General features: G+C 37.8%; 1 protein-coding gene across 1 annotated transcript in view; it reads right to left on the bottom strand.

The window, feature by feature from the left end:
• Positions 1-14,884, bottom strand: part of ipo11 (importin 11) — a 126,384-nt gene that overhangs the window by 84,530 nt on the left and 26,970 nt on the right. Inside the window, exons 9-15 of the mRNA XM_067612685.1 lie at positions 13,505-13,575; positions 13,135-13,327; positions 11,243-11,395; positions 10,293-10,336; positions 8,041-8,131; positions 6,878-6,925; positions 4,603-4,708 (exon numbers count right to left, since the gene is read on the bottom strand). Coding sequence (XP_067468786.1) covers positions 4,603-4,708; positions 6,878-6,925; positions 8,041-8,131; positions 10,293-10,336; positions 11,243-11,395; positions 13,135-13,327; positions 13,505-13,575 — 706 coding nt within the window. The remainder of the gene's footprint in view (positions 1-4,602; positions 4,709-6,877; positions 6,926-8,040; positions 8,132-10,292; positions 10,337-11,242; positions 11,396-13,134; positions 13,328-13,504; positions 13,576-14,884) is intronic.

The raw sequence follows: 14,884 nt of genomic DNA, 5'->3' as shown, positions 1-14,884 counted from the left end.
AAAAAAGGTGGGCCAACACAGTAATGAACTGGAATTGAATTGTATCATTCTGATCACTGACTGTGGAAAATGTGTAAATAATGTGCAGATCAATTCCCCAGCATGCACACTTGCCCACCATATCAACTAAGACTGTGTATACAGATCATTTTAGAGCGAATGGAATGTGGAGGGTCAATGAGGTGTTAAAGGGTTCTGACACTGAAAATATGCTGCTTTAGAAATGAACTAAGCTACCGGGTGAAGGTGCACTGATGTATAATAACTTAATTTTGGTAAGATAAGGTTACAACCATGAATACATATACATGATACTAGCCCTGCTGATGATAAGCTACAGTTCCTCTTTATGTGACTTACTGTTTACCTATTTGAGACAGTGACTGGAGATGAAATGATTTTCTATGTGGTGGCTTTATAAACTAGACTTGCAGGTTTATTTTCTGACTTTTCAGATGTCTGAGAAAGTTTATTCTCATGACTAATGCAGTCCACTGGCAGTTGGGAATGAGGTACTGAATCGAGACAGGATTTGATGACACACTGACAACATGAGGACAGGCACAGTTGGGCAAACAAGCATTCAAGCATGTGTTCGTAAGCAAATGCACACATGCACGCACAAGAAGAAAAAACACAAGCCTCTCATTGCTACAGAAGGAAGAGACTCCACTCAGTGAGGGAGACCATCAAAAACGTCCATGCTTTAATATGCATGCTGAATCTACATTCTTATTGAAGAGGCCTCTTCAAAAGACTCTGGGAACATCTAAAGTCTGACAGTCTGATTCAGCACCCCAGAACAGAAAAATCAATGTGAGGGGAAAAGTTCAACGGCTATAATTCACACAACTCATCTTGGCTTTACTAAAAGTTAAAAAATAACCCTTGTACAATGCAACAGATTATCTAATACCTCTGTTGTCTTAAAAATATATTTTTTTTACAGTGACAGGATAAGGCTTGATGAACAATTCCACTAAAACCAGCAATGAATTTATCCTACAAACAATTAAGTGCGTAGCCTCTGCTTTATAATCACTCATGCCTGTGTGCCACAGAACTCTACTGTCATTTAAAAACTATTAAAAACACATGAAAAAGACAGATTTTTGTAACATTCCTTCATTATGAGCCACAAAGCACATGTATTTTATTTTTAAAGCAACCCAAAAAATTCATTTTGATTCATAATCAGTTATTATTGTGCTACATTTCTACTTTCCAAAATTCATTTACAGGTCAGTCCATGTCAAATCAGATAAGGTTGTTGCAGCACCGACTCAGATTTTGTTCAGACCTTGTCTATATCATGAATGGGTCCCAAAACCAAGGCTTGTAAAATATTTCTGTTCAAATCCTATAGTTTCATATTTTTTCAGCCCTCATATTAATTTTTTAGCCTCAAAAACACCTATATCTTGACAAGTATTGTTCCTAGCCTCACCAAACTTTGTAGAATGAAGAACAAGCGTGTTCTGTATGACAAAACCATTAAAAAGCCTGTACTGCATGTCATTTTATTTTCATAAGGCCCTAGATTTGGACAAAAAGTGCACAATTCCTAAACAAGAGTGAATAAGGGTACTACAAACCCACATTTTCGAACCAATATGACATCAATCGTTATTTTCTCTGCAAATACAATCTTCTATTCATTTTGTGCCAATATTTGAGGTCTCTACCACCAATGGACATGAAGATATTATGAATAAAACAAGACCTGGTGGCATATTTTGGTCATTTTCATTACTTCAATCAATATTTCAGAGGCTGGGACACACACAAGTACAGATAATAAGAGAAGACCCTGCTTCTTCATTATGGACATTTTTTCCTAGAGTGAAAACAATGCCTTTATCTATGAGGGGAACATGGAAGGACATTGGCACTTTGTACATTAAATGACCATACATTAAGCTAATTCCACATACATTTTTATCTTCATACTAGCTACCCCATATACATACCATTTTGGTCCTGTGAAAATGAGAGGAAAATGCTACCTCGCCCTGTTTTATTCATAATTTCTTCATGTCTTGTATTAGTGGTAGAGATCTCAAATATTGGTGCAAAATTAGTGAAAGATTGTATTTGAAAAAAAAAAAAAGATAGATACCATATGGGTGCAAAAAAATGGGTTTATAATACCCCTCATATCACTCTTGTTTAGGAATTTTGCACTTTTTTCCAAAGGGCCTTATAGAAAATCAATAGGCATGCAGTACAAACTTTCAATGGTTCAGTCATACTAAGAACATGTTTGTCTTCCATCCTACAAAGTTTGGTGTGGCTATGAACAATACTTTAAGATATTAATGCCCAAACATGGCTTCCCAGATAAGGTGTTTCTGAGAGTGTAAAAAAGAAAAAAATATCAAGGGCCAAAAAGTTATAAAAAACATTGTAATTGAACATTTATTGAAATATTTTACAGGCTTTAGTTTTGGGACCCAAATTTTATATAGTCAAACTCTGAACAAAATCTGAGATGGTGCTGCAACCACTTTCCTGGATTCTGTCTGATTTGACACATAACGACCCTTACACTGTGAGTGTCTCTCTGTACTTTTCATCTGTTGGTGGGGAGAGGAGATTATTAGTGTACATGTTTGTTTGTATTAGTACAGACTGACATCACTAGTGATTTCACACTGTGCTTTGATAAGCTCACATGTTCAAATACAGAAAATCAAGTACAACTTTGAATATCAAAAGGAAAATCCGGGGAAACTGAATCAAACAAGACTAAGGCTGCGTTCAGAAAGACATCATGTTAGACTAACATGAAAAGACGCAGTCCGGCAGTGCCAACACAGAGTTTCAGCAAAAAACACGCAGGGTCATCCAGCAGAAAAACAGAACCAGGCTCAAGCGACAATACTATCCCTAGAGCCATGCCACTACTATGGCTAAAAAAAAGAAAAAAGAAATAAGGACCCATGTAGAAAGTGGAGGGGTTACTTGCACCTGCACTGAGTGCTAGCAGAGTCACTGTGACATCAGAACGCCTGCACTTTGACGTCAGCAGCATCGACCTGAGTGGCTGACCTTTTGAGTGCTGCTGGCTTTTTGTTTTGACTGTCTTGGGGTCTGTGTGAGCAGAGCGCTTCTTTGTTCTTCATATCACTCGCAACAGCTCTAGCCACTCTCCCTCTTTTCCATCACTTTTTAAATGTATCTCCCAGCACACTGTTTATTGTTACTGCGTCCAGCTGTCAGCAGAGCCATGACGAGGTCGATTCTCAGGTTGTGCTACTGTTCCTCTCGTTTCATTTGCCTGTTAAGAGTGCTGCTGTTGTAGAGCGACTGAGTGAATATGACCACAAGATATCAGACTACTTATGAGCCTTTTGGCATATATTGACTGTGCAGCTGATCCTAATCAATAGCTGGACAGAGGTTAATAGTCGATTAGTTTGAGTTTAAGACGCCAGTAATTTCTGATAATGAGCTCACATACAGTAAAACAAACACCCATTTAAAAAGAACTGCTTAGCTTCTTCAGTATTCAGTATTATTGTTGTTTTGTATGTTTGTATGTGTATTGTATGTTTAAGTCTCTTTGACATAAGCATGGCAAAATGTGGCAAACAAGTATCATCACCTGTGTCACAGTGATGCATTAAAAATATAATATTGCACACAAAGATCCCAGAGGAAATTATATACACCTGTACAATACATTGCAATTCAATTTGATAACAATACAAACACCAGTACTACCAAAGCAATAAAAACTTCCTTTGGGAAGTCTATTACAGTCAACTTTTGTTGAGATTTTGTCAGACAGAAAGTGACTCAACTCTGCAGTAATTTTTGAAACCATAGTGGTGTTTTGGATTAGAGAATAATTTTGTTAACTTATTATTTTTCAATGTGAGGTTATGAGGGAAATGTGATGCAATACACTACCAATATCCAACCAAAAACTCACATTAAACAGTATTATGAGTTTCACAAATAGTGTTTAATACTATTCAGTGGGGGGGGTGGTTAGCAGCCACACCTGTTTAGCATCGTCAGGTTAGGCTAACCCATTGTTGCTAACTTTGAAGCTAACCCCCTTCACTTTTCCAACAGTTGGGGAAACAACGGACGTGACTTTTCTCAGTCTTGACAAGCTGCAGCATTTATTAACATCTGTACTGTACAGTTACTGCCATATTTACAACTTACTGCTAACCTTTTCCTCTGCTCCGCTTGCATTCACCATCATCATTTTTCTGACGCTTGCTCTCTTGCTTAACCACTCACTCGCTTACGCACTGCCCTATTCCTTAAAAAAGGAGTTACGCTACCTGGAGTTCCCCAGGCAACGACACATTTTTGGCATTTAAAAAAAATATTTTTTGGCCTGGCAAGGGTTCTTGTTCCCAGTACTATTGTAGGGGAAACACTGGTATTAGAGCGCCAGCACATGTGTTTTCATCCATTGTATTGTTTTGTGTATAGGAAATGGTTTTATCATTATTATCCATTACTTTGCGTGACTCATGATACTGTAGAATACCACGTTGAAGGAAAAGGAATAAAAGATGTTAAGAAAAATTAGTTGAATTTTCAACAGAAACGGTACACTTCACATGCATCACACAATACCTGTGATGGCTGACTTGTAACTCTCCAAGAAGCTGATTCTTGAACCACTGGTCAAAGTCCACATTGTCAAACAGCTCATAGGCTGCCAGTCCCACTGCGTTGTATACTGCAGACAAAAGAACCAGGAAATCGTTATAATTCAGTCGATTAAAATGTGAAAAACACAAAAAGGACATTAGCAGTCTGAGTTATGAAGAAAGTTATCAAGAAAAGGACGTACAGACCATTCAAAACAACCTCATGGTCCTAAAATGAGCTGTAGAACACTAAAGCTGGAGTCATTCATGTTATTGGCTAGTTTTAAAAGGAAGTTACTGGATATTGTCACTGAAACATTTTCTAGTTTCATGGTATCATTTTTAATCACACTACACCATTCCTCGCTTGTTAGGTTTTATTATTTCAATGTTTTTAATTAGATTTTTTATGTAGGCTCAACTCTTGCAACAAAACAGTGACAGACTCACAAACTCAGCTGAATCTGCTATAATTCCGTCCTATAAATATGCCCACCATAGTCAACATATCACAAAATACGGGGAGAAATTTGGCCACAGTACATTGCTGGCAAGTACATCAGTAACAGGGATATAACAGAAGCATAAAAAGGGGCACTTCAGACAGAAAGTGGAGTAATAGTGGCAAAAATGTAGAACAGGGCACTAAAAAGAATAGAACAATAGAAGATGAAAACAGCAGACAATGAAAACAAAGAGGGGGAGAAATCATACAAGTGAAATACATGTTTACTGTTATTAGTTCGTATTTTTAACAGCATTTATTGTACATAATTTGGCAATGCATCGGTTGATTTAGCATTCACACTAATTAGTAACACAAACAAAATTTAAAAAGTGATACATTTGGCAAAATGGCAAAAAAGAATCTGAAAGACAGAGAGAAAAGCAGAGGAAAAAATGGCAAGAATAGGAAGAGACTTCTGTAGTGTGTGGTTCCTTATTATTAGCGCTTTGATTACTGACAGTTTAACTTTCCTTTGGAGTAAAGTTTATTTATTTATTCGTCTATAACATTGCTTTATATGAGTTGTTCATACGTTTCCAATTGTTTTAGTGGTCCAAAAAAAGATCTCAGATGGCTGATAAAATATATTAACTCAGTTCTAATGTGCAATATTTTGGAAAGAGGCAGTCAACACCCTGCCAATGCAGTATTAAAACAACAAAGGTGGAATAGATAGAGGGGCTAAAAAAAATGTATGTTAACACCTCATGGATGTCTGGAGTAACAACAATTATATCCCTGCTACAAGGATGGTTCATATCTTTTGAATGCCAGTTAGCAGCATTTGTCAGCTATAACAATGGCCTCAGCAGGTGGTCATTTTTTTTACAGCAAATATGGTTAATACACAACACCGTCTTTTACATATAATAAATGTATTTATAGCACATAGGATGGACTAACGTGCATGTTTCTCTTCAGCTCACTTAAGCAAGCTCAGGCATACAATGTTGGGTTGGAAAACACAGATTCTCTTTTCGCAGAAGTATAATTAATGTCACAGTTTATAATATTATTAGCACTATTATAATTGCTATTACAATGATTTAATTTATTCTGTTTGTGAAGAAATCAACACATGCTGTTATTAAGTGCCTCTTTGCTCTTCAACCGGTTTTAGCTCTCACAGACACAATTATCTGATGCTGCTGCTGCCACAATACAGCTTCATCATCTAGTAATGTCTGTTATTTTATCAACACTGTCAACAGACTGCTGAGATCTCTACAGGCATCCAGTTTTAACATAGGCCCTCTTAGCAGGCAATCCCAAGTGTCTGTGATTTAGTTGTGTATGCCATATAAACAAACCCCCGAACGGCAGCCCCAACCTGCCAGAGAGTTATAAATATTGCAAGGAGATAGAGGGGGGGGGACGGCTTTTAAGTCCAGAAGGAAAGGAAAAGAGTGAGCGAGCAGTATGGCAAGAAGGGGTCACCTTATGTGAATGCAACCAAAGAAAGGAAGCTATGGTTACAATTATCATTTTAATGGAAATTTTTGAGATCAGCCTTAAAAGTTCATATTTTGAATCTTATTTTATTCACACTTTGACAACAGTGAATATTGTGCATCTGTAGTCGTCTTAATTCATTTGCCAACATTCACAATTTGTGCTGGAGATAGAGAATAAGTAAGATAGAGTAATGTTAACAATATCAGACTTTGAGATTCAAAGACATGTCATTAATGCCCCTGCCAGATGATAATAGTTACTGAACCACCAGGAGAAAGTGAAGCATTTAACTCACCTGCATCCTTCATTAGCAGCTGAACAGGGTCTTCCACATTGGTTGGGCCTGCAAAGACATACATACACTGTGTCTCATTTCAGTGACAAGACAGACTGCATTTGGAGGATGTGTGTTTGAGCCATGTTCATACTGTTTGTCAATGATGAAAAAGAATTGGAGGATTTAAGGTGAACAAATCATAACACAGCTGCTATTTTCATTCACTCCACTATATCAGTCTTGTCTCAGCCATTTCACTGGTCTGCTTTCTCCCTCTATTAGTCTTTGTTGTGTACTTAGATCTCAAAATCAATAGCTGACTGCGTTCAACCATAGAATTACCCAATCTGGCTTCTTCCTTGCTCCAACTGAACCAATTTCCACTCTGTCACTTGAAAATGAAAGCACCCAGGCTGTAAGCAAACCCTGTAATCCACCCATTTGAGCAATGGCGCTGCTAACTAAGCGAGAGAACAAGACTGCGCTACCAGAACCACCAGGAGACAAGAAGCAGTGTGGTTTGTGTATGTGTGTGTGTGACCACTCGGTGGAGGTTGTCACAAGGGAACTTGAGGGTGATGAAAAGGCTTCCATGTTACATATACTGTGATTGCTGAAGGCAACATGAACTAAACTACATGCTTTGCTGTTTTGTGATATATAAAATATGTATCACTTCCTCTGAGAAAACAAAACTATATTCCATTAAGGAAAATATGTCATGAGCACTGAGGCCTATTTTGTATTGCAGGGAAACTGAGACATAACGTATGCAAAGTAAGGCAATTTTTTCTATATAGAATCTCTAAAACACAAAGGCAATTTAAAATGCTTTACATAAGGTACTTGAATGCATTCAGACAACATTAAAATGTATAAGTAATGTATAAGTAAGATCAAATAGATTTAAAATGGATCTTTATGATATCAATGGGGTGGAAAACTATGAGAAACACCTCTCAGTATAAAGCAATAAAATTCAACAGCACCATAAACTACATCCTCCAAAATTATTGCAGAGCTGCATTAGACTGCATCACTCTTAGTTAGGTGTACCTAATAAACTGACAAATTAGCATACATTTTCCCCCATTGAAAGGGTGATAAAAAGTGTGCTGAGTAAAAGAGCAGAACATGTTTTATTTTGCATGTAATTGTTCTTGAATGGACATTTAACTGACCCTGGAGATTCTGAACCATATCCAGAAGCACTGGCGTCAGGGTCTGGCTGTAGTTGTGGAAGATATCCAGGAACAATACTTCAGTACAAGGCTGAATAGAAGAAGAGAGAAGAGCAGACAAAAAGAAAGACAATTAAATAGCAAAATAGATGGTGTGCAACGTACAAGCTTTCATTGTATATGGAAGCCACCACAGTCATTGATTTTGTTTTTCTCCTGGTTCAATCATAGCAGCCACCTGTGGTTTTGGTGGGCACTAAGTGTTGGTGGTGGGTGGTGAGTTCTAAAATTGTAAAACGGAAATCAGTGCATACTCTCTATAAACACAAATTAAAGTAGGCATGCACAAACACACACAAACAATGGCAACAATGCCTCAGTTCAATAGAAAGTCAATGTGACATTTTCAGGGGATTTTTGTGCTTGTGTCGTCAAACAGAGAAATGATAGACCACCCAGTGGTTTATTGGTTTTAGATGTCACAAAAACAATCAATACTGAGTAAAGGTGTAAGAAATCTGAGAACGTGTACTGAACCCATTATGATGACATGCTATATCCTGTATCCCTGTGTGCTTGTGACATCTCACAGCATGTAGGTGTAACATTTACACCCTGGTGGCAAAAGGTCAAAGGTCAGATGACACTTCTAAAAAGCCAATCCACCGTGATGAGATTAAGACAAAAACAAAACACTTGTTATGTTGGGAAAATATAGACAGGTGGTAATATTGATACTGTAGGTGAAGCTCATCTATAATCAGCAATTGCAATTGGTGATCATGGAAGGAATAGATGAACAGTGACATTTCATCAATTCTGAGCAAATCCCTTCACCACGATGTGCTGATACTAAGGTCAAAATAGGGCATGGACTGTAGTGAAAAGTGACAGATCTCTGAGTAATCAAGACATACAAATGCAGGAATGTATGTGTATTAAGATGCTACTTTAGTACAAAATATGAGCTATCCCCTGCGACCTACAGTAACCCTTCTGTATGTACTCCAGTGAGAGAAGAGGTATGAGAAACCAAAACTTAAAAAAAAAAAAAAAAAAAAAATTCGCAATGCTGATTAAAACTCTTAGTCCACTCTACAATGTATAATTAAAGCCCTTTTAGTTGGGCAACTACTATATATATAGTATATATATATATATATATACCTTTATATATATATACCTTTAAAAGTGTTTATCAGTGGATGCATTTTATCAAAAATATATTGCTGACCTATCAGAGAAATCTTAATCATTAATTAGTAATTAGCTTTCATAGACTGTAATGTCACATGTTTCTGTTGCGGTGGGTTTTAAATGAACGTGAACTTTTACAGCAAGACCTCAGGATTCAATGTCTGAATGCTCTTTTGTAGTTCAAAAGAAACAGGAAGGCAGAGCTTTGTCATCTGGAGTGATGAAAGTAAACAGAATGGGGCTCAGCACAAAGCGGGAAGAAAAATGATGTGTAGACTGAAAAAATAAGACATTGGATAAGAGATTATGTAGTGAGTCAGAAGAACAGCTGAAGATAAGACACTGCCAACTAACTAGGCTCAGCCACAGAGAGATGCTCTAAAGCCCTGGAGACCACTAACTGTTTTATGATGCTGCAATGTATACTCTCTGCTCGGGGCCGCCATATAAAATACTGCTTTTCATTTTTTTTTTTTTTTTAAAAACATAGCACACACTAAAATAATACATATGACAATATGTTTCACACCAGTCCCACTGAAATAGAATCTTCTGATGTTATGGTTCTTTTAATCTACGTTTTTATGGTTTCAAGGACAGACTTAAAAATCAACTTCTGTTGTTTTTTTCCCCACTTTAGTCCAGGCAACCTCGCACAGTTTTATCCTCTTTTATACAAAGGGGACAGACAGAGTTTTTTAAACAACTTTCCTCTACTCACTTTTCTTAGATGCTGTCAAAGGCCCATGGTGTAGTTATTGCAATGATATTATGTGGGAAAGGTTGAGTTTTTCTTCCTTATGATAGCAAGTCTGTTGTGTTATAACCACCCATCACCATTTGCCACATATATACACAAGAACAGTGGATATGTCAGTGTGTGTGTTATTTTGCTCATAGTTATTACACAGAGGTATGTTAATATGATCAGGGAGTGGTGCCTCTTCAACATAGATATGGAGGACAGCTTGTGGAGTTTGTGTTTCCCCACCTCTCAGATGAGGATATAACAGGTTTATTCCTTTGTGTGTTTGTGCGACTGTGTCTTTACTTACCCGTAGACTGTATTTCCAAGAGTCACCACCTGTTTCCTCGACAGCTAGAGAAGAGAAGACAAGACAAAAGACGACAAGACAAGAGAAGAGAAGACAAGACAAGAGAAGACAACAACGTCAGAGCTGACTATTGGTGTCCTACAGAGAGCATGATCAAAGGAAAGGGGCCCACACTATATTCTTATATGACAAAAGGTTATCCGTTAGGAAATGCTCGTCTGGAGATTATAGCTGAGGCTACACAACCGGAACACTTTTCCATCTTGTCTGAGCAGAAGTATTTTTAAAGGACCTGAATCAAAATGTCAACATGCTGAATTTGTGCACGGGGCTCTTGGCTCGGTCGTTTACACAGAGTTGTGTCTGAGTGGTCAGTGTCATTACATCACGTCTGAGAGGGCACTGGGCTGCAAGGAAAATAAAATCTGTTACTGAGAGGGATGAGTTCTCACCGGCTGCCATAGCAATAACCATCACTAAAATCTTTTCCCTGTAATCTATCTCGTTGAGCATTTTTCTAAGAGGAATCCGCATAAGCAATTTATAAAAAGTGTAGTTGTGTGGAGTATTGCTGCTTGAGATAAATCTCTGAGATAAATGCAAACCATAATACTCCATTACAACAGCACACTAACACTGATAATGTTTTATTTTTGTCTGCAGATAACACAATTCAAGAAATTATATGGTCTGATATTTTTATGTTCAATGCCTCACCTTGCTGCGTCAATACAGCATCACCACTACGTCAGTGCATCAATAAAATAAACAATAAACTCTGGTGAAGTCTGCACCAAAAGCCATATTGCTGACTTCATGAACTGTAGAACTGGCTAACCCTCACTGCTCTGGACTTCCTGAGAACATGCCTGTTAAGTCTGTCAGTCTGTGAGTTCAGATAAGTCTGGACATTTGGATTCAGCCTGTGTATCTGGGGATGTGCTATTTACCAAAGCTCTCAGGGTCCTCTTCCCACATTGCTAGCTCTTCCTCTGTGAGAAGGAAGTAGTGTGAGACCAGCCGGCGTCCGATCTCAGTCAGCGTGGGGTGTGTGAAGAATGCTGTCTTGATCTTGTGGGCCTCAAGACTCTCTGGTTTACTGTCTGGAAGAAGGGAGATGTAGGAAGAGAGGAGTGACAGTGAAATAAAGAAAAAGAAAGACTAAGAAGGAATGATATTTTGATTTACTATTAATCTGTCAAACACCGAGTCGAATACAGTTCATACAACACCACAGTGCAGTCTTCTATTTGTACTTCTCTGTGCTCCTCAGCTTTAAATCTAATTTATGGTGGAATTCAGAGTAATACCAAAATGATCAATCAGCACAAAGTACATTAGTTATATAGGATTTCTAAAGATAAAAGTAGGTATAGTGGCCATTTTACCATGTTCAAAGTCCCTAAGCCACTTAGTCTGCACAGTGTCTTCGTTTTTTGACTTGCGTTAGACTGAATTAAATCCTATTTTCTTGTGAAAACCCATAAATCCATAGGAGGCAGGGAAAAAGCTCAATGAAAACTTATTTGAAGTTATATAAAGCCTGGTCCAATATCAATTTGTTATCACCCTCTATCTAATGTACACACATTGCAGATTTCTCTAAATCTTAGCACCATGTTTTAGAGCACTTCATCCATGTGTGCATTAAAACTGCCTTATGTTGGAGCATACTGTATATAGTGTCAAAAACTGGTTCAGTCAGTAAAGTAAAGTAACATTTCTTGTCAACTTAAGATAAAATAATGTAATGTTAGTCAGCTAGGTCAGTAGTGAATGCAGTGTGTGTGGATGAGTGTAGTGTGTGATGCGTGCAAACAAAAACTAAACTGGCTGATGGAGGCCTGGGAAGAAGAGAAGAGTAATGGTGATCAAGATAGCAAAGGGAGTAGTTTAACTAATCATCTGGTGTGAGTCATCTTCTCTAGTCTCCTTACCAACTTTAAAATGAAACTATTTTACTCCAATTTGTTATGAAAAAAAGTGAGGAATGTTTATTTTAACAGCCAAAGTGCATCAAGCATTTTAGGAGGAATATTCAGGTAAAGCAAAAGCAGTTAATTCTGAGGCAATACCCAACCGGACAGATTACTAGTTTTTTCCGGTGGTAAAACCTTCACTTTACCTGTGGCCCTGACCCCCCATGTCATTACTGGTTCAGTGCAAAGGGCCCTGTTGTATTACTCTCAGACACTTACTGTCTGTCTATCTGACTGACAGCATGAGCCTAATAAATAAGTCAGATGGCTGCTCTGCACTGAGCTGTGTCAGTCAAGGCTTAACTTGCTCTTGAGCTATGTAACCTTGCTACTCGAAATACTGGTGTATCTAGAACGAGGAATACAAGCAAACGGACTCGACTCAGAGTGAGACAGATGTCAGAGCATACTAATACACTGGGAAGAAACAAAGGCATTAACACAAGAACCACTACCAACTAGCAATTACTTAGGAAAAAGAGGCACACAATAAAAGGCACACCAAAGACCATAATAGTCGCCAGAACAAAGGCTGAGCGGTGTGCTAATGAAGCACTGGAGGCCTCTGATAGATTGAAATAAACATGAGCCATAGTGACATATAATGAAGCTGATGGTATAACTGTGTTATGCTTTTCAAAACACTGTCAATGATCTGCTTTGAAAAGCTAGTGGCATTTTTTGTTGGCCTCTGAATCACAGACCTTCAATTCAGATTTCCTTTCAATCTTCTTTCTCATCCATGTCTGCAATTCTTATTACTTCCTTACTTTTTTATTTTCTTATGTTAACTCTTATCACTTCATGCTTCCTTTACTCTCCAACTCCCTTAATCCTTTCTCATCCAAGCCCTCATATCCTACCATCTATGTTCTTGGCAGGTTTGTAGGCATCATTCTTAACGATCATCTTGATGAGGTTCATGCACTGGACAATGAAGCGTTCAAAGGTCACTCCCTCCCCAGCAGGTGTGAACACGTAGCTGACAGCAAATTCCAGGGAACGCTGGATAAGGGGTATAAATGCACACGGATGGTACTCTAGGAAATCTAACAACTGCATAGACAGGAGAGGAATACAAAAGAGGAGAGACATGGGGAAAGTGGAAATGAGAAAGATGAAAATTTGTTAGATTCTATAACTGTACTCCAATATCTACAACATATTTATTATTTTAAAAAGCAGACATTTGTCATTTATTATCATCGCACCACATGGCGTCTCACAACTCACAACTTTAGTGTACAGAATGATCGTCTTCTCCAGTTTTTCTCTGCATGTGCTATCTGGACCAACTTGCCGACCTGAAACACAATCACACAGCAATGTCACTTAACAGCAGCATGATACTTGATAAAATACAGCATCACAGTTCATTGTGTGTATTTTTGTATTATACTGATTTTTGTTCCCTTGGGCTATTATCATAATTAGCCAATATAGAGATGGTCCATAGTTATTACATTTAAATCCAACTAGTTCAGCTTGACAATAATGTGATTTAGTAGACAGCAAAAGTATGCTAATGAGTAATGAGATTACTACATTATTTTTTCCAACCATCATATAAAAAAATATTTATATCCAAGATGACACTGCACATAATAATAATCATGTCTTGACCCTAAAAGTAGATCCTGACTTAAACATGGTTATAGCGTTCTTTCTATGGTCATAGACAAGTAGAATGACAACATTTTTTGCTTTTACATCCAATAGATTTCAATTAATAGTAATAAAAGCATGTCTGAATATACAAATAAAATATTATGCCTTAGAGGAGTAAATATGTTTGGCCCCATTGAAACTCATTAAAGAAAATGAGGGGTGGACTGTCAAATGTGATAGTAGCATGTTAACAACGTTAATGCTGACACGCTGGCAGCACTACAGCATGTTGTGTTGAAATTCTAAAAAGGTTCACTGCACAAAGCCAACATATATAACAACTGCATCAATTGTTAATGAGATTTTAAACTGAGTCACAATTAATACAGAGAAAACTTTTCAGCATGACAAAGGACGTTAAATGAGAATCTTTTATTAACTGGGGTCTGATCTTTGCTATTCAATTCAATCAATCAAAATGACCAACCTTGTGTAAAAGTATGATTAATGCCGGGTTCAAACTACACATAATTTTTGTCTGATAAGATGTCACTGTCAAATTAGGAGATTATAGTGTCATAAATTCTTGCTGTGGCTTGGCCAAGAAAAATGACCACACGTTGGTACCAGACCAATCAAAGCTTGCCGTATTTCACGACCTGTGTGATGACAATTGAAGAAGGTGCCAGAGACTGACTTCCAGGAACAAGAATGTAAACAAAAAATGGTGTCTGAAGTGGTGTGTATGATACTGGCTGTCTGGTTGCCGTAGCACCATGAACCTTTTCCTCTGTTTCACAGTTCCACCTAGCAACATCATCATCATTCCTCTTTCACTTTGGCATGCTTACAGTTCAGCTTGGAAGAGCGTTCTGCGCACCTATTGGTCAACGTCATGGAACAAGTTGTGGAGGTTGTACTCAGTGAGAGAAGGTAAAAAAAAAAAAAAATCTGACATGCTAGTCTTTTTGTTGGGACGTTGTGAAGCAGCCCAGATGCCGCATC

This window comes from Thunnus thynnus, chromosome 2 (assembly GCF_963924715.1).
Source record: "Thunnus thynnus chromosome 2, fThuThy2.1, whole genome shotgun sequence".
NCBI lineage: Eukaryota > Metazoa > Chordata > Actinopteri > Scombriformes > Scombridae > Thunnus > Thunnus thynnus.
This window is presented reverse-complemented; position numbering and strand designations above follow the sequence as displayed.